This window comes from Cucurbita pepo, chromosome LG11, assembly GCF_002806865.2.
Source record: "Cucurbita pepo subsp. pepo cultivar mu-cu-16 chromosome LG11, ASM280686v2, whole genome shotgun sequence".
Classification (NCBI taxonomy): domain Eukaryota; kingdom Viridiplantae; phylum Streptophyta; class Magnoliopsida; order Cucurbitales; family Cucurbitaceae; genus Cucurbita; species Cucurbita pepo.
The window spans coordinates 773,657-799,092 of record NC_036648.1 but is presented as its reverse complement, the minus strand read 5'-3'; the positions used below and the strand labels follow the sequence as shown (position 1 = coordinate 799,092).

General features: G+C 37.8%; 4 protein-coding genes across 7 annotated transcripts; all 4 read right to left on the bottom strand.

The window, feature by feature from the left end:
* Positions 1-7,445: 7,445 nt before the first annotated feature.
* Positions 7,446-9,083, bottom strand: LOC111805173. Its single transcript, XM_023690101.1, has 3 exons — positions 8,397-9,083; positions 8,121-8,306; positions 7,446-8,048 (listed from the first exon to the last, which is right to left on the bottom strand). The coding sequence occupies exons 1-3, from the start codon at positions 8,886-8,888 to the stop codon at positions 7,767-7,769; spliced, it is 960 nt and encodes a 319-aa protein (XP_023545869.1). The 5' UTR covers positions 8,889-9,083; the 3' UTR covers positions 7,446-7,766.
* Positions 9,084-10,181: 1,098 nt separating this feature from the next.
* On the bottom strand, positions 10,182-13,068 carry LOC111805169 (probable serine/threonine-protein kinase At1g01540). The gene is made up of 7 exons (XM_023690095.1): positions 12,014-13,068; positions 11,742-11,852; positions 11,466-11,588; positions 11,200-11,370; positions 10,967-11,096; positions 10,672-10,881; positions 10,182-10,583 (listed from the first exon to the last, which is right to left on the bottom strand). Exons 1-7 carry the CDS (start codon positions 12,652-12,654, stop codon positions 10,398-10,400), a joined length of 1,572 nt encoding a protein of 523 aa, XP_023545863.1. The 5' UTR covers positions 12,655-13,068; the 3' UTR covers positions 10,182-10,397.
* A 1,409-nt stretch (positions 13,069-14,477) lies between these two features.
* LOC111805171 (transcription factor SPATULA-like) lies at positions 14,478-17,456 on the bottom strand. Its single transcript, XM_023690099.1, has 6 exons — positions 16,450-17,456; positions 16,250-16,345; positions 16,078-16,143; positions 15,933-15,998; positions 15,068-15,391; positions 14,478-14,991 (listed from the first exon to the last, which is right to left on the bottom strand). The coding sequence occupies exons 1-6, from the start codon at positions 16,969-16,971 to the stop codon at positions 14,935-14,937; spliced, it is 1,131 nt and encodes a 376-aa protein (XP_023545867.1). The 5' UTR covers positions 16,972-17,456; the 3' UTR covers positions 14,478-14,934.
* A 464-nt stretch (positions 17,457-17,920) lies between these two features.
* On the bottom strand, positions 17,921-23,832 carry LOC111805078 (probable E3 ubiquitin-protein ligase RHG1A). Of its 4 annotated transcripts, none has more exons than XM_023689952.1 (6): positions 23,677-23,832; positions 19,791-21,583; positions 19,258-19,311; positions 18,776-18,874; positions 18,546-18,686; positions 17,921-18,439 (listed from the first exon to the last, which is right to left on the bottom strand). In XM_023689952.1, the coding sequence occupies exons 2-6, from the start codon at positions 21,492-21,494 to the stop codon at positions 18,302-18,304; spliced, it is 2,136 nt and encodes a 711-aa protein (XP_023545720.1). In that variant the 5' UTR covers positions 21,495-21,583; positions 23,677-23,832; the 3' UTR covers positions 17,921-18,301. The 4 variants fall into 4 exon arrangements, with proteins under 4 accessions (XP_023545720.1, XP_023545721.1, XP_023545719.1 ...); XM_023689953.1 differs by lacking the exon at positions 23,677-23,832 and adding an exon at positions 23,236-23,655 and having other exon boundaries at positions 19,791-21,514; XM_023689951.1 differs by lacking the exon at positions 23,677-23,832 and adding an exon at positions 23,236-23,654.
* Positions 23,833-25,436: the final 1,604 nt, after the last annotated feature.

Sequence of the window (25,436 nt, the reverse complement as noted above, 5' to 3'; positions counted from 1 at the left end):
AAATTTTTTTTTTTTTTTTTTTTTTTTTTTTTTTATAAATGAATTTCTCTGTCCTCGGTTAGTGAGAGAGAGAGAATATGTGTCTGTCTGTATAGGACTGTGGAAATAAGGGCATTTCAAGACAAACCCGTGACTCTAACTTTCTCTTTCTTTTTTTTCTTTTACCCTTTCTGACATTGAACTCACTCACTCACTCACTCACTCACTCACTCACTCTCTCTCTCACTCACTCATACCCACTTAAAGTTGAGGCTACAGTAAAGAATGCCATTGCTTCTTAATTTGGTTGCATATAGTGAGCAAATGTTAAAGATAGGGTTTTTTTTTTTTTTTTTTTTTTTTTTTTTTTTTTTNTTTTTTTTTTTTTTTTTTTTTTTTTTTCTGAACTAAAAAAATAGGGTTTTTCTATGTTTGTTATGTTGTAGAGAAGCTCAATCATGAGATTGGAACCTTTTCTTTTTCCTTCTTCAGATAATCTCCAAGGAAATGCCCAGTTTTTTTCCTTTTTTTTTTATTGGGTGCAGTACAGTTCCTTGAATAAACTACAATGTTCTGTTCTGTTGAGTGTGTGTTCTTTGAATTGATTGTTTTATGCTGTTGAAATTGTTGTTTCTAAATACATGCATCTCAAAATGTACTTGTGAAATTTTTAAAAGAAATATGTCTTATTCCCATCGTTAGGAATATCATGAATCTTCGATATTATCCACTTTAAACATAAAATAATTCATATTATTGAAGATGTATGCATATTTATTTATATATACATATTTAAAGAACATTGTAGGCAATAAATTTATATCATAGGATGAGGTAGCTGTTATTAAATTTGTTGTATCTCTTATGTTTCAATTAGTTATCCTCATAATTAGAAAAGAAATAAATAAATAAATAAATGGCATGCATATTTATGAGTCCTAGAGATTGGGCAAGTGAGTGAATTATTAGCCCATAAAAAAAAAAGGAAGTTAGAGTAAGACAATATAATTGAAAAAAGAAGGAAAGGGAAGGGTTGAAGGGCACCCAAAATCTCCAATGTCATAATTGGAACAAAGATTGTGCATGGAAAAATGTTTTAAACTAAATAATGAAATGAATATGTTGTGAAAAGGTTTCATATTTTGTTATGATGAGTGGCCATGCAAAGTAAAAGTGGGAGATGATATGAGTTCAACACATAAAGGGAAGCAAAGTGAATAGCGGATTTAGGTTGATAAAAATGATGGGTAATTATGTGAATTAGATACTCGGATGATTATATTACAATCCCCTCATCATCTCTAGGATTCTATCATTATTGTAAAACCAAAACAAAGCTTTTACTTTCATCTTTTGGGATCCACTTACATTTTGTTGATATGGGATTTGCAGAAGATAAAAGGTATAAGAAATTACAATTCCCGAGAAGCAATGGAAATGGGAGAAACAACTCTGTGTCGTTTCAAAATTACAACTTAAGAGAGAGCTTCTTCTTCTTCCAATTTCATGCCCAGCTTCTCAGACCACACTGACGTTTTCTACGCCCTGAACCATTTCAGACAGGACTGACATTTATAATATATATATATATTTATATGTATAAATGAGGATGAGGACAATGTTTTTTAAAATTTATAACCCTCCTTCTGCTTCTGCTTCTGTTTCTGTATACAATTCTCGTGATTCTTAGTTTGTCTTCTTTGTTTTCCCTCTCATACATCACAATTTACACTCAACCCATAATTTATTTTTCTTAATCTCTTCCCCTTTAACGTAAACATGGGAATCCCCATTAATCATAACCCCAATCAATGTATGAGTTGGGGTGGGGCCTTGGGGCCTTGGGGCCTTGGGTGAGTGAGTGTCTAGATTGGCTTGGGAGGATTTTGAAAGAGTTTTTGGTAAGAGATGGATTTGTGTTGGAAGCATATAAGACAGAGTTGTTCACTAGAAACAGGGTGGGAAGGGGTCCATAAGAGAAAAGTGTAAGCAACAAAACCAAAGGAAAGGAAAGGAAAGGAAAGCACATAACAACACTCATGTGTGTATGTATGAATAAAAGTGAAGAGACACAGAGATGGGAGCGAGCCCACCAGCAGTATATGCCACCAAAATCCTCTCTCTCTCTCTTCTTGCAACCCCAGGAAGATTCTATTCCAACTTCTTTAACCCATTCCCCACTCACTTCTCTGCATCATTTCCTCACCAATTTTATATTCATCTATAAACCCAACCACAAAAATACCAGAACCCCATCTCTTTTCTTTTTATTTTTATGTGTACTCCTAACATTATTACACGTATTTCTCTACCATTTGTTTTATTGCATGAATTCATACGCCTTTTTCTCTCTCTCTTTGCTAAGTGAAACACCAAAACAAAATTCATTTCTGCAATTGTTTAGTACAATAAGCCCTACAACCTTCCCTTCTCTGTTTCTTCTTGTAATTCCCACTCTGTTTTGTCTCTTTATATCCAATACTCTACTATACATACTCTCTCCAAATACCATTATTATATATCAAAGTTTTAACAATCTCCATTGTGCTATCATCACTTTAATCAAAGCATGGGAGAAAGTTACGTCTTTTAATCAAATGGTGCACTCCAAGTCACTATTTTTTCGCCCCCCACAAACCCTTTTAAAGCATTTATTAGGAAAAGAGCAAAAGGTTATTTTTTGTTCATTGGAAATAGTTGGTGTAAAGAATTGAACAAAGTTTCAAGGTTTTTCACTGGATTACTATGGGGAAAGAAGGAAAGAAGGAAAGAAAGAAAGAAAGAAAGATTTAGTGGATGTATTTGATAATTAAAGAAAGAAAGAAGGGTGTCAGAAAGTGAATAAGGGAGAAATGAGTGTATATTTAATGGGTCACGAGGGGTATATGGATATCCCACGAAGAAATCACACTCCCTAATTAATGCCTAATGGATTCAACAACACATCCCCCTACGCTTTCTATCAATGGAATCTTCCATGTAATAAGAGTATTGCACATTTTAACATCTAATTTCTATGAGCAGAGTAAAGGGTAGGGAATCATTTTGAAAATTTCAAGGAATAAACATAAAAAATTTAGTCTTTTTGGAGATAAACATGATATGAACATCCTTTATGTATATGAAAAGATTTGGTATCTTATTTAATAATGCTTGCTAATTGCACGTCGTATACATCATGATCTACATTGTTATTAAAAGAAAAGAAAAAGGGTTACTATAAATATATATATATATATANTTTGCTAAGTGAAACACCAAAACAAAATTCATTTCTGCAATTGTTTAGTACAATAAGCCCTACAACCTTCCCTTCTCTGTTTCTTCTTGTAATTCCCACTCTGTTTTGTCTCTTTATATCCAATACTCTACTATACATACTCTCTCCAAATACCATTATTATATATCAAAGTTTTAACAATCTCCATTGTGCTATCATCACTTTAATCAAAGCATGGGAGAAAGTTACGTCTTTTAATCAAATGGTGCACTCCAAGTCACTATTTTTTCGCCCCCCACAAACCCTTTTAAAGCATTTATTAGGAAAAGAGCAAAAGGTTATTTTTTGTTCATTGGAAATAGTTGGTGTAAAGAATTGAACAAAGTTTCAAGGTTTTTCACTGGATTACTATGGGGAAAGAAGGAAAGAAGGAAAGAAAGAAAGAAAGAAAGATTTAGTGGATGTATTTGATAATTAAAGAAAGAAAGAAGGGTGTCAGAAAGTGAATAAGGGAGAAATGAGTGTATATTTAATGGGTCACGAGGGGTATATGGATATCCCACGAAGAAATCACACTCCCTAATTAATGCCTAATGGATTCAACAACACATCCCCCTACGCTTTCTATCAATGGAATCTTCCATGTAATAAGAGTATTGCACATTTTAACATCTAATTTCTATGAGCAGAGTAAAGGGTAGGGAATCATTTTGAAAATTTCAAGGAATAAACATAAAAAATTTAGTCTTTTTGGAGATAAACATGATATGAACATCCTTTATGTATATGAAAAGATTTGGTATCTTATTTAATAATGCTTGCTAATTGCACGTCGTATACATCATGATCTACATTGTTATTAAAAGAAAAGAAAAAGGGTTACTATAAATATATATATATATATATATGTTAATTTCATTCCCATGCAAAAGTTGATTTTCTCCAACAAAAGACATTAAAAGGAGGAAACAAAGCTCCACCAAAAGAGGTAATTGATGAAAAGAAATTAGGATATTAAAAAAGAAATGGAGTTCCAAATGACCAATCGTTTCTTATCAACAAGTAAAGCTAATTTTAGGTGACTTTACAAAGAGTGTCATCAAAAGGAGAGAAAATACAACAAATGTCTCATGTCTTTCCTTTTCCTCATTATTTTGTTCCTCTGTTTTCTTTACTAAAGAAGCAACACACCAACCACAAGCTCTACAATGTAAAGAAAGAAAGAAAGAAAGGAAGAAAGAAAGAAAGAAAGAAAGCCATTTTCTTCTTCTTCATTTCATTCCGTGAGCATTAGAACCTATTGTAGGACATCACTTGAACATGAAATCAAGTCTTTTTCCTTCCACCCCATCACACATCTTTCTTAAAAAACGAGCTCCTCCACTTACTACACATTCAACAATACTCATTCTCTCCAACAGTAACATATGTATGTATTGTATTGTATTGTATTGTATTGTATTGTATTGTATTGTATTGTATTGTATTGTATTGTTTAAGAGGTTTAGAAATCACAAAGATAAGATGAAGGGTTAGAATCTGTCCGACAAGTTGATGTGATATTGGGCCACGGAATTCCACTAATGATATACTTTTAATTGGTGAAATGAGCAGGTAAGGGGCGACCCCAGACGTGCAAAATGAATGGGGGCCTAGCAAATGCTCTTTTCTTTACTACAAAATATGAACACACATGTGGGTTGATTATTCAAATATGATCAAAGATTAAGAAGAAAAGAAAAGGAAAGGAAAAGATGTTTTAGAATGTGGATGGAAGAGGGGAACATTAAGGCTGTTAGATCACATGGATATCACATCCCTTTTCCTCCCCCCCGTCTTCCTCTTCTCTTCTTTTTATACTGTGGCTTAGCTAATGAACGTTAAAAGAAAAGGGTATATTTCAAAAGGGAGGGTCCCATTTGGGGTTTTCCCTAATAACATGATGTAGCCCTCTCCCCTCCCCCCACCCCCCAATCCAAGGGATTCAGAGTGAGTGATCAGGCGATCCACATCAAACCCTAATGTATTCATCTGGGTCCCCCCATTTCCCATCCTGATCATCACATCATCTCATGCTTAAAGTTTCAATCTTTTCTCACTTTTTTGGCCTAAATCATTGTCAATTATGGCATTCTCCATTTACAAAAATATTGTACCAAACTTAACCTCAACTCATGGAACCACCCTTAAGCCTCTTGTTGGTCATAGAATCATCCAAGAATCATTTCATGGATTCGCAATGTGACCCATTCCCCTATTCCTCATACATCTTTCCTTTTGGTGTGAGATGAATGAGGGTGTGAATGTCTTTGCAATCATATATGTTTTTTTGGTTTAACAACCCACCACCTAATTATCCACTAACAAAAACAAAAACCCTTTTGGCTGCTCAATCACGTCAACAACAAAAAGGCATTGCATGTTGAGTCATCAGATGCAGATGGTTCAGCTAAAGCATAGAATTTCCCGGTCCCCTTTATGGACTAACAACTTTCCCTTCACCTCTGTTTTTGCTCTTAATCTTATATTACATATACATCTCTGTTTTTGTAAAATCCAATCCCACATGTAATGTAATGAAGGTCGATGAAAGTGATAGTAAAGAAGAAATTAGATGGTGTGTCTGAAAGTGAGAGTGAATATTGGAGAAGAAACTTGAAATGAGATTTGTTTTTCTCCCATCCCTTTTTAGCATCACGTCTACTGTTGCCAAAAGTGGAACCAAGACTTACAATGCTGCTGCTTTTTTCTGATGTTGGCTTTAATTAAAGAAAAGAAACTCTAAGCTGTTTTCACGATCCACCAAAAATACACACATATTTTTCACCCATCACTTCCCCCATCGCAGTAAGAATCAGACTGTTAAAATGTTTACTCATGGTTTTTCCTTTTTTTTTTTTTTTTTTTTTTTTTTTTTNTGTGTGTGTGTGTAGTGTGTGTGTGGGAGGGGGGTAGAAAAGGAGAAATGAGTAAAGAAGAAAAGTGAGATTGGGAGATTTGGATATTGTTGATCTGAAAGAGATGAACGAATGATTCATAAAATGTATGAGGAAAACAAATAGATACAAAGTGGAAGAAAGGTGAAGAAGAGAGCCCACAAAGAGAAAGAGCGAAGGAGAAAAAAGAAAAGAAAGGAAAAGTAATAAAGGGATAGGAAATGAAAGGAGAGAAGCAGCTTTATAGGGAATAAGGAGTGTTGGATCGATGATTGAAGTGAAGGAAACTCCCACTCCTTATTCCTTAATGGAATTTCAGTCTGTCCACTACAGATATGGATCAAATATAATATACTTTTTTTTTTCTTTTTTTTTTTCCTTCTTTCCCTATCCCTTTCTTTAAACATCAACACTCAGAGAGAGAGAGAGAGAGCGATGGATAGGGGAAAAGCAGAGAGGCATGAGTAGGACAGGAGTTGTATGGGCTGTTGGGGCTTGCGGTGCTCCAACTCTAAGTGGAGGATTCAATAATTAATATCACTAATTATACGTAGTTTATAATCATCACACACTACCATTTTCACTTTCACTTTCACTTTCTAACCCCATCATTAACTGAAACAAAACTTCACGAATCTCTTTTCACTTTTCTGCAAATTCAAAACCCAATCACCAACTTCTCACCGTCTTCATAATTTTCTTTCTTTCAATAATCAAGATACGGAGCTTTGAAGTTAGATCCAGATTATGTTATTATTATTGTTATCTGTAATCTAGTATTATTATATGATGATAGATTAGTCCTAATTAATTCATAATCTCTTTCTGTGCTTCTTGTGCTTCTTGTGCCTATGATCCTTGAGCTTGGTGTGGGCTAGATCCATTTGATTTTAGTGCAAATGGGCTCAATTTGTGTTCCCTGGGCTCATCTATATTAAAGTGGCCCAGTTTGATCTTTCCCCAAACATGGTGGAGTTTCTGTTGATCAGATGGTGGATTACTGAATTTAGTTAGAGTTGAAAAGGCCCAAAAGGACACAGGAAACAGAGTTCAGAGTCCAGACCAGACTATACAACCTTCCAAGAATGCATGAAAATGGTTTGAATTCTACTACTTCTAAAGAGATATATATATTAAACTCTTAGCTTTAGATTTCAATGTATTTTCTTCTGCTAAATTTCCATTCTTTGGTTTACTTCCCATGTGCTTCACATCATTTTTTATATTTGGTTTGTTTTTGGCCTAAAATCACTTTCTAACATTCTTATGATTAAAAACAATAATTCTACGAGCATGGAACAACACAAATGTAAATGGGAAATTATTTTTATATTTATATTATGATTATCGGACACTCACACCGTAATTGAAAGAATGAGATAATTTGAAGCCACAAAAAATGGTAATAAATAAATGGTGAAGCCCAAGTCTATTCACGTGTCGCTGCCCGGAAACCAACCTGTACTGCACTACTCGGGCAATCGGACAGTCAGCTGAAGCACCGTTTCCGTCCCTTTTTCCTCTTTCGAGCTGTCGCAGTCCGCTACTCCTAGACACCCTCAAGAACTAAGAAAAAATGACAAGTACTGATTTTAATAAATGTTCAACATATTGTGGATTTCGATTCCTTTTCAACTGACTGTGCAATTCTTGAGCGACATGGGGACATTGAGTTTCTTAGGATCGAAAATTATGGGGCAATCGATGTGTCGGTAGAATTTAGGCTTCACTAATTGGCCCAACACGTAGGCTCTGGATCTGATCACGAAACTCAGTTTCAATGGCACTGGGGTCGCCGTAGTTCCGGTGGAGCTGCTCAGACTAGCTCCGCTTCCGTACAGTGGGACTCTGGTGCCGATCACATGGATGGTGAGAGATCTCTGACTCTTCCGCGACTGATAGAACTTTTTAACCTGCAAACTCCGAGAATTGGTTGATATTCAATAGTGATGAGAAATATGGGGGTTAGGGTTTTGGGAACTTACGGTTCCTGATGCGACTGAGATTTCGGAATATGATAAATCGACGGGAGTTGAAGAGACATGGACGCCGAAGAATGATCCGGTGTTCCGAAATATGAGTTTGACAGTGGAATTTACAGAGGCCATGTCAGTGGCGACGCCTGTGAAATCGGAACCGGCTTGGATTCTGAATTGCTCGAATGTAATGCTCTGCAATTGAAGGAAATTAAATCCGAAATTCAGGACACAAGAAAAGGCAGTAACAATGTGGGCTTTGTGATTGTGATTGTGATTGTGTACCTTCATAGTGATCTTAGGCTTCATCGGCCTGCTAGCACCCCAGAGAACCAAAGCGAAGAAAGAGAAGAGAAGAAGAAATCCCAAAATGAAAGCGAGAAGATAGCAGCGACGAGGAAGAGATTTTCCCTGATCTTCATCTTCGAGAAGACCTTCCTCTTGGATGGCATCGCAGTCGTTCCACGGCTTCTGTCCCTTGCGATGGGGGCCGCGAGAGACATCGTTGGGAGAGATCTTCCTAGATCCAGGTTTGAGGGATCCGGAAAATCTGGTGGAGGAAGATTCTCTGGAGTGGCGGCCGAGGGAGGAGCGAGAATGGGGTGGAGAATCCATGGGGCTAGTGAGCACAGGAGTGGAGTGAAAGGAGGTGGCAGTCTTGTCCCCATCGTGAGAGTCTCTGGAAGGGCTCTGAACGTAGTAGGCGGGGCGGCGGGGAGATCTGGTGGGAGAAGAAGTGGCGTTACTGGTGACTTCGGAGTCGGTTTTAGCGTGCATTGTGGATGTTTTCGTTTTCCGGTGGAAGGATTTTGGTATATTTTGTTTGTAGAAGAAGAGCTGTGTTTTATGAAATTGGGTTTACTGTTGTTAGGTTCCGTCGGTGGTGGTAAGACTAGCAGACCACAGCATGTGAAACCAAACCATGTGTATGGGCTGCTGCTACCAAATCTTTTTCTTTTTCTTCTTCTTTTTCTAACTCAAAAACTATTATTATATTACATTGAAAAATACAGATTAAACAATTTAAATAGCCTTTCTTTTCTTAATTATTTAATTTATAGAATATAAATATTGATATACTCATAGAATTGAAATTTTGATATTGATATATTTTAAATCTTCTCAATGGCTGGCACCACAAGTAAATCGTCGGCTTCGTAATGGTTGGCGGAGAGCTGGAGGGCACACTCTTGCGCTGGCTGTTTGGTGGCCGACAATGTAGCCAGCGGCTCCTGCATTCGACTGTTTGGACCGTATCCAGGCCCAAGACCCTGGCCCAAACACGACCACAAAAGCCCATATATTTTAGTAAAATGGTCTTTGCCTGCTATTCCATCACCGACATCTTTTGGCATATATCCAAGAACATGAATGAATATTGATAGATTATTTAATTTATTTGTTATGTTTCAAAATGATTGAAATGCCTAAAATCATTTCATATCATTTAGATGTTACATTTTACACTTTCAAGTGTAATTTTCATACAATTATGGGTTATTTTCAGGACTGGAACTCCAATGATGGGTTATTTTGACACACACACACACACATAAATATATATGTATACATACAGAGAGAGAGAGAAAGAGAGAGACTAAAACAGTGACCCAGAAGTTGGGGTTTGGGGAGAAATGCCAAAAAGAAAGAAGCAAAAAAGAAATGTAATAACTTTTTACAAATAACAGCAGCAGAAGAACATAAAGGGGGTGGTCCAAGATTCTAAGTCCTTTCCAGTAAACGAAAAACAGTAAAGGTTTCTCCTCTCCTTCTCCTACACGAACCTAGTCCCTACAAAACAGTAATGCTCGTGAAAGTGTAGGACCCTGTTTTAATTCTATTACACCCACCAAACTTCAGTACCACCTATTCGATTCTAATCACACCCACCAAACTTCCACCTAAAAACTACTCATCTTTACTCTTTGCCATCTTAATCTAGACCATTTCAGTTAAATGAGCTTTATGGATTCATCAACATTTAACCAAAACATTGTTGTGATTACAGTTATAGGTACCTAATTTTAGTGGTGGTGACCATTAGAATGTGTGGAAGTTGAAATCCAAAACCCAAAACCCAAAACCCAAGACAAAGATTGATTCAGAACATTATACAGATTGTTTGGTACAATACAACAATGGGAAGAGACTGCAGTGGAAACAATTTATAGGAAGCTTCTTCTTCCCAGCAATTTGAGGAACAAAATGCTGGGATTCCTTAAATTTTAGAGTGTAGCCTGATTGTAACATTGTGAGTTAGGCACACACACACACACAAGTTCAGTATCACCTTAAAGTGTGAGGTTCGCGAGGTTGTTGTTGTTCTTCCAGTTCTTGCTTTCTCCATAGATGACGGCTTGCTTGTGTTGCTCCACTTTCATATCCGCTGCTCTCTCCAGATTCACTCACAAGCCTTTCCATCAGTCTTTCCTTCAGTACTGATCGTCCCACTTCCCGTCCCACTCTACGATCCTGAAATATTTGAACCAAATAAACCACATAAACCACAGTCTTCTACTTAAATATTCTCACGTATCAAGTACAAATGTTGTCGACTTACATCTCGGAAAGGGAACTCGTCAGCTTCAAGCATATGAATGACATGCCCCATTTTAGGCCTCTTCTGAACATTAGGATCCACACATCGTAAAGCTACTAGCAGAGCACGCTTCAGTGCCCTTGTTGAAGGCTTCTCAGGCAACTTAGGATCCAGAACCCCCTCTGCGTTTCGATTACTAACCATTGTTTTAAGCCACTCAACTAGGTTGACCTGAAAAGTAAAGTTAAGGGTCAAAATTGGAGCCTGTATAGACCTGGTTATGGAATGCAAAGTGTCTGAATGAGTGGAAACAAACCTCTCCTGAAGGGCGGCTATAATCTACTGGATTTCTCCCTGTAATTATCTCCATAATGAGGATGCCAAAACTATATACATCACTTTTTTCATTTAACATGCCAGTACTCGCATATTCTGGAGCTACATATCTACAACACAACCCGAGGTCGCAATGCATAAGTTACTCCGCCAGGATCGTCAATTTAGAATTACAAACCAAGTCATATGTTTCGTGCTAGAACTTAGACTAACCCGAAAGTTCCCATCACACGGGTTGTTACGTAACTCCTCTCTGAGCCTAGAAGCTTTGCTAGGCCAAAGTCAGAGACCTTTGTATTCCACTGCTTATCAAGCAAAATGTTACTTGACTTGATATCACGGTGAACAACCTTAGGCTCAAGCCCCTCATGGAGGTATGTTAACCTATGATTTTATCAAGTCAAAACCATGCCAACAACCTGTAGAACATAACTTATCCAGAAGCAAAATAGTGAAAGCAAATACAATGTAGAACATACCCTTTCGCTGTTCCAACAATTATATTCATTCGAATGTCCCATGTGAGAGGACTACAAGGCCCAACTTCTCCATGAAGCCACTGTTCCAAGTTTCCATTATCGACGTACTCATAAACAAGCATCCTACAACAAGACAAGCAGAATGCACACACGTTCTCAAATTACCTCCAGAGACTGCTTTTTGGGTGTGTTTCATAGTTTGACATTTAGAAAAGTTTCTTATCTAAGCAGTTTCTTAGCTTCCACAGGGGTTAATTTGGAGGAAAATCAGAATACCTGTGAGCTCCTTCTGCACAATAGCCGAGCAAACGCACCAGATTCTTGTGCCGTACGCGTCCAATTGCTTCAACTTCAACCTTAAACTCTCTCTCGGCCTGTCCCCTGATGACAAGCAATATTGCATAAAATTTCTTTCAGTATGGCAACATAAAGGTATCAAATTCAGTAGAGGATCCTTGTAAAATAAGATCAGCGCTCGTGGTATTATGACATAACTGCAAGAAAATTACAGGATCCGCGTGACAAAAAAAAAAAAAAAAAAAAAAAANTTGAGCAAATTTTTTATAGCAACCACAGTGTTGTCCTCCAGAACACCACGGTACACAATACCATATCCGCCCTCACCGATTACATTTTCATCCGAAAAACCAGCAGTAGAATACTCGAGCTCTCTGAGAGTGTACCAATGTCCCCAACCCAAATGGGAAACCTCCGGCACAACCACCGGCGCCTGGTCACCGGACCGAACCTCTCCGCTACCGTGGGATGAACCGCCGACTCTCTCCGGATAAGAAATCCGGTGGTCCTTCCCAATTTCAATGTGAATTCTATGGCGTCCACTAGGTGGGCTCCCTTCTTCCGTCTGAAGCAGCGTCGCTAAAGGCTCTGCCTCCGGCAAGGGCTCAGGGTTCGAAGCCACTTGAACTTTAGGAGGATCAGAATGAGTTGGATTCCGAGAATGGTCGATTCGTATTTCCTGGATTTCCTTGGACACATTCGGGATAGTGGGGTTTAGAGAGGACTTAGATTTATTGGAACTGTTGCGCCTGGAGGTGAACCATAGCGAAATGAGGAACAGAACAATAACAATGGCGGCACCAACGCCAATACCCAAAACGACCCACAAGCGCAAACCGAAAATGGAGGTCCGCTTGGAGAGCTGGTCATTCAAGAAGGCATAACTAGACATTTTCCACCTTCCTTTTCCTCCCTCTCCACCTCCCCCTTGTTCTACAAACCCGTCAGACTGGTTTATCTAGGGGAGACAGCCACAGAAGAAGAAGGACAATTAGTTCAGTGGCAAAAGCAAGGATGCAGTAAACTGAAAAAATGAAGACAAAAAATTGAACTGCACATTCGACCCATTCAGTGGGGTTCACAGGGGGAGAGAAAGATGGAGAGATCTGGCAAATAGGAGTAGAACTTGTAAAAATGAAGAATCATGGTTATAAAGCCCATCCATTTTTTGACCCCTCTTCCCCGCTGCGGCTTGGCTGAACTTCCAGGGTAAGTTACAAATGATTTGTGAAATTGAGGTGGGCTTCCACTCGGGGTTCATATTCTTCCTCTGCAATCATTTTATACATGACTTTCAGTAAGTGAACTGCTTGAATTGTCTTGTTCGATCATTAGGCTTTGTAAAATATGCTAATGAACCAACTAAAATTGTTAACCAAACATAGTATTCACAAACAGCTTTTGTTCTATCCGATTGTTATTGGGACAATAATGATAGTGCAGTAGTTGGTAAACCTTCTTCTCCATTTTTTTTTTAATAAACAAAATTGAAAGTAATTTGTTGGTATATATATATATATATATAAAGATAGTGGTGAGTGGTCACGGACTTGGAATTAAAATAACAAAAAAAATAAGAAATCCAAAAATGTAGAGTTTAATTAATTGTGGCATAGCTTAGATTACCATTCTAATTTTGTCTTTTTCCTTACATTATTCTTCCTATATTTAGCTTTGGCATTTTTAATAAACAAAATGTAATAAACAAAATGTAATAAACAAAATGTAATAAATAGTGATCAAAAATCCTTTTTTCTTTCTAGTAAAACACAAAATCATTATCATATATTTTTCTCACTTTATTTTCTCAGAAATACAAGGCATTATTCCAACAAACACAGAATAAGAAATTAAAAAGTTGGGCGAATCACCCCATGGTGCCCCTACCACTTTCTCCATTTTTTTTTTTTTTTAATTTATAGAAATTCCTTTCCGAAAGGGAAGAGTTTATTGTATTGCTTTGTATATATATAATTCTTTAGAATATTAAATCTAAGAATTCCTTTTTACATTTAAAGTAAATAACTTCTTTTTTTTTTTTTTTTTTTNTCATTCATAAATTAAAGTCGCTTTGTCAAAATAAATAAATAAATAAATAAACAAGTAAAATAACATTTATTTGACTCGTATATGAACCTAGGAGCTTTATAGCTGTTGCTGTTGCTTTTTCTTTAGACTTCCTGTTGTTTCTTTAAATGATGAAAGATAGAAATATGTGCAAAAATGACTTTTAGATTTTTACCAAATTATCCACAAATTCTACAGTTGTAGAAAATGAAAATAATTTCTAGTTTTTTTTTTTTTTTCAATATTATTTGCTGATTAATCATTTAACTACCAAGAAATTAAAAAAAAAAAAAAACATAATATTTTATTGATTAAAGAAATGTGGCTGCCGGAGCCTGCGTGGTTTAAAAAAGTAATAATAATAATGGGTACCTTGTAAAGTAATGATTCATAATAAAGAAAGAGTGCGAGTCAATGCTTTACTCTCTCCTTTTCTTGTGTATTACTATACATCTACATATTCAACCCTAATCTCAATTTACTCATATTTGGGGGTTGCTGTAAGCTCTACTAAATGGGTTCACATCTACTTCAAGTTGGGCCGATCTGTCCCTATTGAGTCAGTCTGGGTAAGGGGAGAGTCTGGTCCTGAGATGAGGGTTCTTTTTTTCTTCTCTCTTTTTGGACAAAACGAAAAATATAAACTCAGGCACATGAACGAACATAAATTGATATCTATCTCCAAAGAGACGCCACATTTTTTGTTTCGTTTTCTTCACAGCATTACAACCCAAAATAATTGCTCTACTTCACATCACCTGCCTTGCCTGCCCAGATACAGCTTCAAATTGGTAAGGAAGGACCACCGCCTTTGCTTCTCCCCAAGAACATTACCCACCTTCTTCTTATCCCCTTTTTCTTTTTCGCATACAATTTCTGCATTTCTATGATTGCCTATTTAATACTTTTCCAATATAAACTCAAAACATAAACATCTCAAGATTTTGTTGTTAACCTGTTCTACAATACATTTCTAGTAAGTGTGACAATACAATATTATGCCGTTTCTGTAATGTTTGTAGCAGAACATCCAACAAGGAAAGTAAGGAAATTGCTTCGTTTAAAGACCATACTTTAGAGAGTAGCATCCTGCAACCGATCGCAACTAAGACGACTCCTTCCCTGTCCGAGCGCAATCTAACTGCACGGCTGCTTGGACATCCTGCATATTTGCAAGAAAATAATTGGTACCAATTCCACAAACGCAGAAAGAAGTTTGTTGTTCTTGTTTTTGTTACCTTGAAATTGGAGGAAAGGTCAAACTCCCCTCCGTAAGCCTGTATCGTCGGTTCAAAACCGAATGCCATTTCCGAAGTTGTCGTGTTTGGTGCGGAAGGGATGGCCATGGACTGATCTGAAAGGTTACATTTGTTGGAAAGATTGAACGTAGATTGCATGGGACGCCCTTCGTTCCCAGTAAACGATGTGTCTATTCCTCTTCTGGACATTAGAAATGCATTTCCTACGTCCAAGTCCAACCCCATCTGAGGTAGTTGAATTGGCTGCAGCTTTCCTGGCAAGCACACTGGTAGCAAACTCATCCCATTTCTCATTGATAACATCTGCATAGCCCAACGTCAATGATAACAAGAAGTTTAAATATGTTCATCAAATTATGCCCATTTTCTCGACCAAAATGAAAAATGGAACAAGCTGTTAGCAACGAAAACAGGGAAAAGTTTAGAAAGCAATGATCAAGAGAGGTAGTATTCCAGATCCTCATTTCTGAAGTGAAATGTATCATTATCAAATGTAAGTAAGTTATACTAGGAAAAACCTTTACTTCATGAACATCTTCTCCTGAGAAGTAAAAACTAGAATGCAATTATTTAGAAATTTGAAGTTCTCTGATTGGTTGGCAACTCCAAATCAAAAAGCTCTGGCATATTTGACACATAAATTGTGGACAAAAGGAATATTACTTTTTGATACATGCACATAAGATTCTGTGGCTCGAATTCATGGACTGTTTAGCAACCAATACAGTGAACGAATGCATATAAAGAGAGATGAGTCCATATCAAAGAAAAGTGGAACCGTGATCAAATTTTGAGGCCCATAACCCCAAGACAAGATCAGGAAAGAAAACAAAAGGACACCCACCTGGACTTGAAGTTGAAGCTGCTTCAAATACTCAATTGCTTCATCCAACATTGAAGCTTTGTCCGTCTGTCAAAAGCACAATCTTCTTGTAACATTAACGCATAGAGAAGTGAAACTGTCATAATCTTAAATTTGACAAGCATACCTTGTTCGAATTGGGAATTAAGTTCTGAAGGGCTTTCATTTTCTCATTGATCCTCCTTCTTCGTCTCTGGCCCACTCACCAACAATATTAGCCGAAGTTAAGCAATCAAAGGCTCTTAGTATAAACTTAAAGACAAGAATGCTTAGAACCGGGGACCCAATATGAAACTGACCTTCTCCGACATGTTATGGACCTCAGCGCTTCTACTTCTCTTCGACGAACTTCGAGGCAGATCAGTACCGAACGGAACTTCTGGCACATCCGCACCCTTCAAAAGAGGATGGAATTAACTTAAAGGTGAAGCAAAAGCTTCATTTGGGTAATGGAAAGATGGTGAAAACTGAGAAACAGGAGGAATTTGTAACAAGTTACCTCGCTATCACAACTGAAATCCCCAGGATCATTTTCAGATGAAAGATCCCTTCTCTTCAGTGGCGCATTCGTATCGGAATCCACAGCGCCGGAGGAAGAAAACGCGTTGTCCGAACTTTCTTTGACGAAATCCCCAGGATCCGACAATTTCACGCCGCCGCAAGTGGAGTTCATAGCTAAAAATGGAGCATCGGCAAATCTCACATCCCTAACACTACAATCAGACAAAGGGTGGTTCAAAGCACGACTCGACTGAAGCCAATCCTCCGGAGAATCGAGCATGCAGGACACTCCGGCGACGGAGGTGGATTCCGGGCGGCGCGAAAACAACGAGGAAGAGTGCCAAGGAGGTTGAGAATGCAACAAGGGCGCGAACTTGTTCTTGAAGGAAACGAAAGAAGGGGAAGAAGCAGAAGAAGTGTGGGTTTGAAGGTGGGGATTGATGAAGGAAGAGAAATCTTCTGGGTCATGAGGCAAAGCAAGAACATCCGAAGAAGGGGAAGTTGCGTACAGATCCGCCATGATTGAGGCTGAAAAGGGAGTGGTGGAAGGAAGGATGAAGGATGAAGGATGAAGGATGAAGGATTACGTTGGGTTTGTTGGTTTAGTTTGAAATTGAAGTGGGAATTGTGCGCAGAAACGCTTTGGAGTGCAAGAAAATGGATATCTGTTAGCTGTGGAATTGTATTTGCATCGTATTGGTTTGCGTTTGAGTGTACTTTTTCCTGGATTCCGTCTTATCTTTAAGCGTTGGATGGTTGGTTTTGTTGGGTAGAAAGCAAAAACAAGGATTAAGGATTTCATTAATGGTGTTTCTGAAGTTGCTGACTTCTGGTCTGCCTCCCGAGGTTCAACTTATCGCCTTCCTTCTTAATCCCAACTCTCCCGCCTTAATCTTTCCGTCTTTCACTTTTCCTTTTTTCTCTTTTTATGCTTCACGGCCCATCAATGCCTTCTTTCTCAAAATTTGGCCCATTATTTCTTTTATTTACAATGCCTTCTTTCTCAAAATTTGGCCCATTATTTCTTTTATTTACAATGCCTTCTTTCTCAAAATTTGGCCCATTATTTCTTTTATTTACAAAGTTTTCCAAAAATACAGCATTTGTCTTTTACCTAATTTCTTTTTCTGCCCTTTTCTTTTATCATAATGTAACTAATGTGAGTAGTTGCAGTCATGCAATTCAATTTCTCGTTGCCACATGACCATTTTGCCCTTCATATATAATTTTCTTTTCTTTCAATTTTAAAAATTTAAACAATGGGAGAAAATAATAAATAATAATAAAATAAATGAATGCGGAACAACTGATTGAATATGGAAAGAGTAGTAAATGAGAGATGGCAGAAGAGTGAGAAAAAAGTCAAAGACGTAATAATGAATGATCCTTCTTATCCCGAAACGTCACCGTTTGGCAATTTGCAATTTATTTTATCCAAAAAAAAAATTCTACCAAAAAAATTCTAAAAATATGGGAAAATCCGATGATTGAGATATATTAAGGACCAACAATCTCTAATGTCAATGGGAGTAAACATTAATTAGTTTGACCAACCAGCATCCATAACATCTTGAGAAGCTAACAAACAATTCCTTGCCAATTACAACCCTTGAGAATTTTTGTTCTTCGCCAGAATAAAACCAAAGAAAAAAAAGAAAAAAATGATTGCTTAATTTTACTACTTGTAGAAATGTATATAGAGCGACTTCAATGTGGCTGCCTCCTCTTCATTTTTTGCGACCAGAGGGTAAAGGTAGAGATTTGGCAAGCAACACCATGGCATTTCGTGCCCCCTCGTTTGTTTTCCACTTGCTTTGCTTCTTTCCACTCCTTCTCAGCATCAGCAAGCATCATTCTCGGCTTGCTATGCCAGTTGTTTTGCAGATGGGACACAGATTCTTCTGCATCAACCACTGCTTAATGCAATCCGTGTGGAAATCGTGCCCGCATTCCAGTGTTCCCATGTCGTCTCCTTCCACGTACTCCTCCTGGAAATCAGGTGGGTTGTTAGTCGACACCAATCAAATCAGCTGTGTTCAAGAGTGATAATAAAGCTCAAAAAACACGTATGAGTATGAATGAATCTGTTACAACCTGACAAACACAGCATGGTTCTTCCTCCACCTGTGATTCAACAGCATTCACATGCTTCTTTTGTTTCAGTCGACCAATTATCGTCTCTTCACTTAGTCCTGTGTTGACATTTCCGATACGCTCTTCCAATGCCAACAATTCCTGCACTCAACATACTTTGAACATGAACAAACCAACAAGAAAAAGGTCCAAAATAATGGCTTCAGTTGGTTAGTTTGCATCAGCCCCACCTCATATGACATGTTATCAACGTCCAGACGCATATCCCTGTGCCTATCATACATATCAGCCATCCCAAAAAATAGTGACTGGTCCAGGATCATCACATCCTAATAAAAACAAATTATAAAGCAACATTAGACCATGTACAAATATCTCAGAGCCCCAAATGAAGTTTCAACCCAAGGAGGCATAATTACAAAACACAAGGCCCTGTCCTAAACTATCATCAAGGCTATTCATATCAACTAAGTGAACCATTTTGATATTACCAAAGTAAAAGCGCACCTGAAAGCTTTATTTCTATCTGTGGACTAGAAAAAGAATACTGGAGTATGAACAAGACAAGTTGCTGTTCACCACCATTTTCACATTGTAACTAATCTAAACAAAAACAAAACATGCAACATAGAGACTGCTTGTATCTCATTGCAACCATGTAAATTAGCCAATGCACAAATTGACCATGATACATAACCAATAAGGATCCTACCTCAACTCGTAAGCTTTCACCCCTGCGAACAAGGCCCAAGACATTGCGAATCTGCTGCAGACAAAATTAATAACATGTGAGCTTCATATTCATTTCAAAAGGTAAGATCACTGAGAATCAATGGATGATAGACTACCAACAGTAAACTAAACAGTCAAAGACAGCATTACAATCCTCCAACTCTTTTTTTATAGCACAATCCATACTTGTGATGTAAGTTTATTTAGAATTGAAACTAGAGCAAGATTGATAAAAAGAAGGAAAAATTCAATCCAGCAACTTAGAAATGGCAATTTTCATTTTATAAAGGCTTGCATTAAAAGAGAACCTTCGTAGATACTCACAATTGTAGAAATTATTTTTAATTGGTTGAAGAAAGGGATTTGCATTAAAAAGAATTCATGGACCAATGATGTTCAATTGATTCATCAATCAAAATGAACAGCTTTGAAGATGCAGACAGGCATCCAGACAGAGCACATATATGCATCTAGAGCCGCCCTTCAATTACTCCATGAAAAATATTAACATACCTCAGATACAAGTCTATTGTTGTCACTTCCTTCATTAGAAGTAGCCAAGGTTCGTAATGAATAGGGAAGACCAAGTCCACCATCACCTCTTCTTTCCATCCGTAATGCTGACCTCGGTTGCAATAAATGGTGCCCCCGGCGGTCAGATCCAGATGAAAGAACCATATCCTGAGCCAAAGTAGAACCTGATCGCTGTGAATAATTATTTATCCTTCCCCCAGACTCATTTGTTGCAGAAGAAAATAGCTGCCTACGAACATATTCTGTTAACCTCCTGGGAAACTGTGTGGGAGAACTTTCAGGAGGAATCCAAGGTCCAGAAGAGGGATGGACCCCTGAACTTGAACCAACCCTGGATGTAGAAGCAACATTTCCAGGAATGGGCAAGCTCGAAGATGTTAAACCTCTACTTGATTGATTTTGAACCATATTCCTCAGCTCATTTGCTGGGACAAACATAGGATGTTCAGATACGTTTCTTCCCATGTTGTTTGGTCTCACCTCCTCACGTTGCACCACCTGCCTCTCTCCTGCAGAGCTTGATGAATTACCACTTCTTGAAGTAGAACTTCTAATCCACCTATATGGCTGCAGACTTCGAGATAAAGCAGGCACGTGTATCATAATAGGCTGACCTTGAGCAGATAAATTGTCTACAGCTGCTGCTGGCCTCAAGTCTAATACATGCTCAGCAGGTAGAAGTCTTGCTGGCGGCTGGGAAGATGGGCCCCGAGGATGCCTAACAACAGTTCCTACCGATGCAAAAGAATCTTGTGCATTTGATGAACTAATCCGTATACGATAGTTTCTTTGAGAACTGTCTGAGTTTTCCGCAACAATCGACTCAGAGAAGCTGTTGGACATCAATTCACCTGTACCTCGTATAGGGGCTTGATTCATTCGTGCTAGTGGAGCAGGTATGCTTAACCTACTTCCTGTGTTGTAGCGACCAGGTAATGCTGGAAGAGGGGGCTCAGCACCCCTTTCAATATGCTGAGAGTAGCTACTGCTTCCGCTTAAAGAGGACTGTGCAACATTTCCTTCAATAGATTTTCTTTTGCAGGGTGCACGACGACCTTCCAAGGAAGAGCTTGCTCTACCATCATTTGCAACCATTGGAAGTCCACTACTTCCAGAAGGAAGTAAAAGAGGATCAGATGCACTAGAACATAAAATCCCCCCTTCTTCTGATCCACTAGATTTATACACGTTAGTACCTTCGTTAACTCTGCTACTGTCACCTCCATGACTAGCAAAACTTGCATTTAAATTCAGAGTATGAGGAATACTATTAGAATTAGAATTTTGTATAATCAGTGGGCTCAAATTCACATGACCCAGTGAAGGATTATTTGATGGCTCACAGAGTTGGTTTTCGGTGAAGGGACCATCTGCATCACGAGTCATCGAAGACCATCCAAGCTCAGCTTTCTGCTCATCAGGCAGCAAATCAGTTTGCATATCACAAGAGCTAGGTTCACCCAAGCTCCATCTGCTCAAACTTCGTTGTTCATGGCTTACAGAGCTAACATATCCAGAATTTACATCAGGAGTAGGCAATAAATAATCTGGTATACGGTTTTCTGCTGGATTCCACATGTTATTCCAGTAAACTGGTTGGTTACCAGGATTATTTGATGAAGATCCATGTTCAAAGTTTATCGTTTCTGACAATGAACCGACACTACTCCTTTGCCCTTGCATTAGAGAAAATGTAAAATTCCCTATCAAATAAGAGCCAGGTCAACAAAGTTTTCTGGACCATAAACCAAGTCACATACACTTGACTGAATCTGAAAACCGATGAAACAGAAAGCCAATTAGAATAAGATGTTATAGGGCTTTATACAACATTACGAATTAGCATGTAAACAAACAAACTCATTGATCAAACACAACACTTTTGCAGGCACCAACACACTTGAAACTTAAACACAGTACCAAGTACTATTTGCTAGCATTCATAATATAAACAATTTCTAAATGAGTAAAGGAATGTGGACCAAGAATGGATAAAGAACAAAAAAAAAAAAAAATCCAAAATGACAAGATAAATCACAAAGTTAGAGCTTCATGCCCTCAATAGATTGACATTAGCAGCACAAGCAAACACCAAGAAATACTAATTTTCTCTAATTCAGTTTAATGGTTGTCTATAGCAATCCAAGTCAACAACCTAATACTACTAAGCAACACTTGCTTCCTATAAATGGAACTTCAATTTATTTTGATTACAAACAGATACATGTCATATGATGTACAAAATTTACAATATTTTGAAACCTCTAATTCCATCCATACATGTGTTGGCCTATCAGCTAGAAATAAAACTTAATCAGCACAGAGAAACTTCAAAACTATATGAAGATATCAACAACAAGAACTTCATGTCGATGTCAAAGAAACACTGATTTTGGCACTTGGTAACAATGTAACACTGGAAGTTTACAATATTGTCTAAAACATGTTAAATGGCATCTTGCAGGTGAAATGTCCAACACCTGTGAGAAATTGCAGTCCCATATCATGCATAGAAATGCATGCAACATTATATCAGCGAAGAAAAGAAAAATAATAGGATATGGAGGAACCCTTCAAATCCAGAATGTAAGCAAGCACCCAGAGACAACTGATGATAACTCAGCAACACAGAAACGTAATATCCAAGTGCAAAATGTTCACTTCAATAAAACATTTCTAACGTGCAAGCACTTGCAGATTCAATTACTCATTTGCATGTTTCTATCCCTAGAAGAGGGCTCACAACAATGGCGACGCTCTCACATTAATATTATGAAATAGTACATAATTTCATCTAGTCCAGAAACTGTCCCAAATGTCAAATAAGCAAATGAACCAAAAATTGTGGGTTAAAACTCAGCGAAGCGTCAAAAACACATCCCATCCATCCACAAGAGGAGAAACGATAAGGCATCGAAACTACAGAACTAAATCCCAGAATCGATTAAAATCAGACACCCAGATTAGGCAAACAGCTTAGCCCCAACTACGATCAAAACAACTGAAATTTTCTACTCCAAACAACCTAGAAAAAAGCACTGATATAGGCGGAGAAATCATGGCCGCTAAACTTATATCCATACATTTTGGCGTGATTAGAACCATCATCGCCGAAGTCACCGATAAGATTAGTTCAAAATTCAGATTGAAGAAGTCAAAAGCCAAACCCTTTCACCCTTCAATATACCCTTTAACAAAACCCCCAAACGAAGAAGATTATAGTTTATTTTAAAAAAAAAAAAAAAAAAAACGAAAGAATATATGATGTTGAACAGTTTTCATATTATCCGCTAATTCTGTTAAGGCATTAAAAAAACCTCCTCCATAATAGACGATAATAACCACAAAGATCAAACATTCGATTATTGAATCATCCATCGCCCAGAACCGATCAACCAAGAACAAGGAGGTCAAAAAGACTTACCAAAGAGATGGAAATTTGAAATTTGAAATTTGAAAAGGGAAAAAGATGGCCGGATCTATGGAGAAGGATCTCGGATGAAAACCCAAGGAAGTAATCCCTAAACGGAAGCGAGGGAGAAGAAAGCTTTTAAGTTTGAGAACCTCCCACGGAACGAAAGTGGGAGATAACAAAACCCAGCGAGTAATGGGTGAGGGAAAGGTGGGGGATGTGAGGTAGACAAAAGACCATGTCCAAGATAAAAACTTGAAGAATTAACCCAGAAGAATAAAAAGGAGAGGGAGAGGGGGAGTAACAGTTCACACGCAGGAGGACAGGACAGGCAAGGGCGTTCCCATCTATAGACACAGAATTTAATAAAATTTCTTTAACCAACAATGAAAAAGAAAAAAGGAGAGAGAGAGAGAGAGAGAGAATAAAAGTGTGTCCCGTTGCGACGCTTACCAAATGGCTCAGGGCCCAGGTTCAAAGTCTCCATCTTGTGTTGGTGTTGTTAGAAAAGAAAAACCCTCAAAAGAGAAGAAAACTAAACACGCAAGAAAATTAGTGAATATAAAGAAAAGACCCGCCTCCCAATGTCCGCCATGGACAGCCTCAGCCTCAGCCTCAGCCTCAGCCCCACCCCCACTTGCCCACTCCCCTCTTCTTCCTCCTCCTCTTTCGCCTTCAATTCCACCCTCTCTCTCTCTCTCTCTCTCTCTCTCTTTCTCTACAGTGGATTAGGGCTGTAAAATATGACCAAATAAGATGCACAAAATAAAAAGCATAAACGTGGCAAGGATCCTTTTCCTTTCCTGGGTCCCTCCCATTCCTAAACTTGAGATTTCGTTTCCTTTCTTTGCTGCCACGGCTGTTTGTGTGTAATTTTTGACCATCTATTAACGGGGGGAAGTTTTTCCTTTACCCAGCACGTGGTCAAACAAATGTTAATAATCACAATAATCATTCAATTTTTTATTTTTTGCTTTTATTTGCTTAATGTAACGTATAAAATTTGCAAATACAGAATCATATCACATCCCTCGTATTATATACGTTTTGGATTTTATTTGGCAGTGTTGCTTAAAAGAATGTGAAAGGCTGAAGCTAATTGAGTATTAGGCCAGATTCTTAACCCAACTTCCCCTTTTGAAATGAATGCCCACCCCCCCCACCGTTCATGCCTCAATTGTGGCCCTATGCCTTCTTTTTGGTTTTGGTGCCATTCCCACTTTTTTGTTCCTCTCTCTTTTATTTGTTACTGTCTTTCAAATGTGGATTTGCTTTGCCATATACCCTCTGTTTCTTTATGCCATCAAACCAGGCCTCACAATATGATACCAATTTCTCTATACCATATGGGTTTGTTTGTTTGCTTGTTAAACACCAAAGCCTTCCCATCTCCTAAAGGGAAAACTTTATGCTTTTTTTAGAATCATAATCACACGTACTTATTATAATAACGTTCCACCATAGACAATTTACAACATTTCAATGCTTTTGACTAATTGGAGAAATAGATGGCCAAACCTAAGGCTTTGGCTAATCAACAACCCAGACGGCTTGGCTTAGATGCTTTTGCTTAGTTATAAAATAAAATATATCACTTTAATATATGAGGGCTCAATCATGCACCCACATAAATTTATACATCTAGAGATAGAGATAGAGACAGAGACAGAGACAGAGAGAGATTGGCCCTTTGAATAAAGAAACCACTCGTGAAACGGAGGCAAAACAGTGGTTGGTTGCCAAGATGGAACCGTGAGATCCATCAATAATTTCATATAATTACCATTTCAAATCCATTTTCCTTCTCTTTTGCAAATTCAGTATTACAAATCATGGATCTACCAAACCCAGAAATCAGGTATTTGGGGTCATCCACCTAATTTACTGTGCTTAGGCATAAAGGGTTGAGGAGAGTGAAATTAACCAAGCATTTGAGATGGGTAACTTTTCTTATTCTTCTTTTAACCAACGGCGGTAGATATAATTATGAAGTTAAACCGCGAGGGAACCAAGATTGCCTTTCTCCTAACCCACCATTATAAGTGGGCATCCTTGTCACTTGCAAATTTTCTTCTCAAAATGAGTAGAAAGAAGATTGAAATTGAATCAAAATGAATGTGTCAAAGAAAGAAAATTGGATGCAACTTTTGTCAATAATCAAACAGCAGAAAAATGTGCTAATCAATCCCACCTATCACCCAAGAACTTTAAAT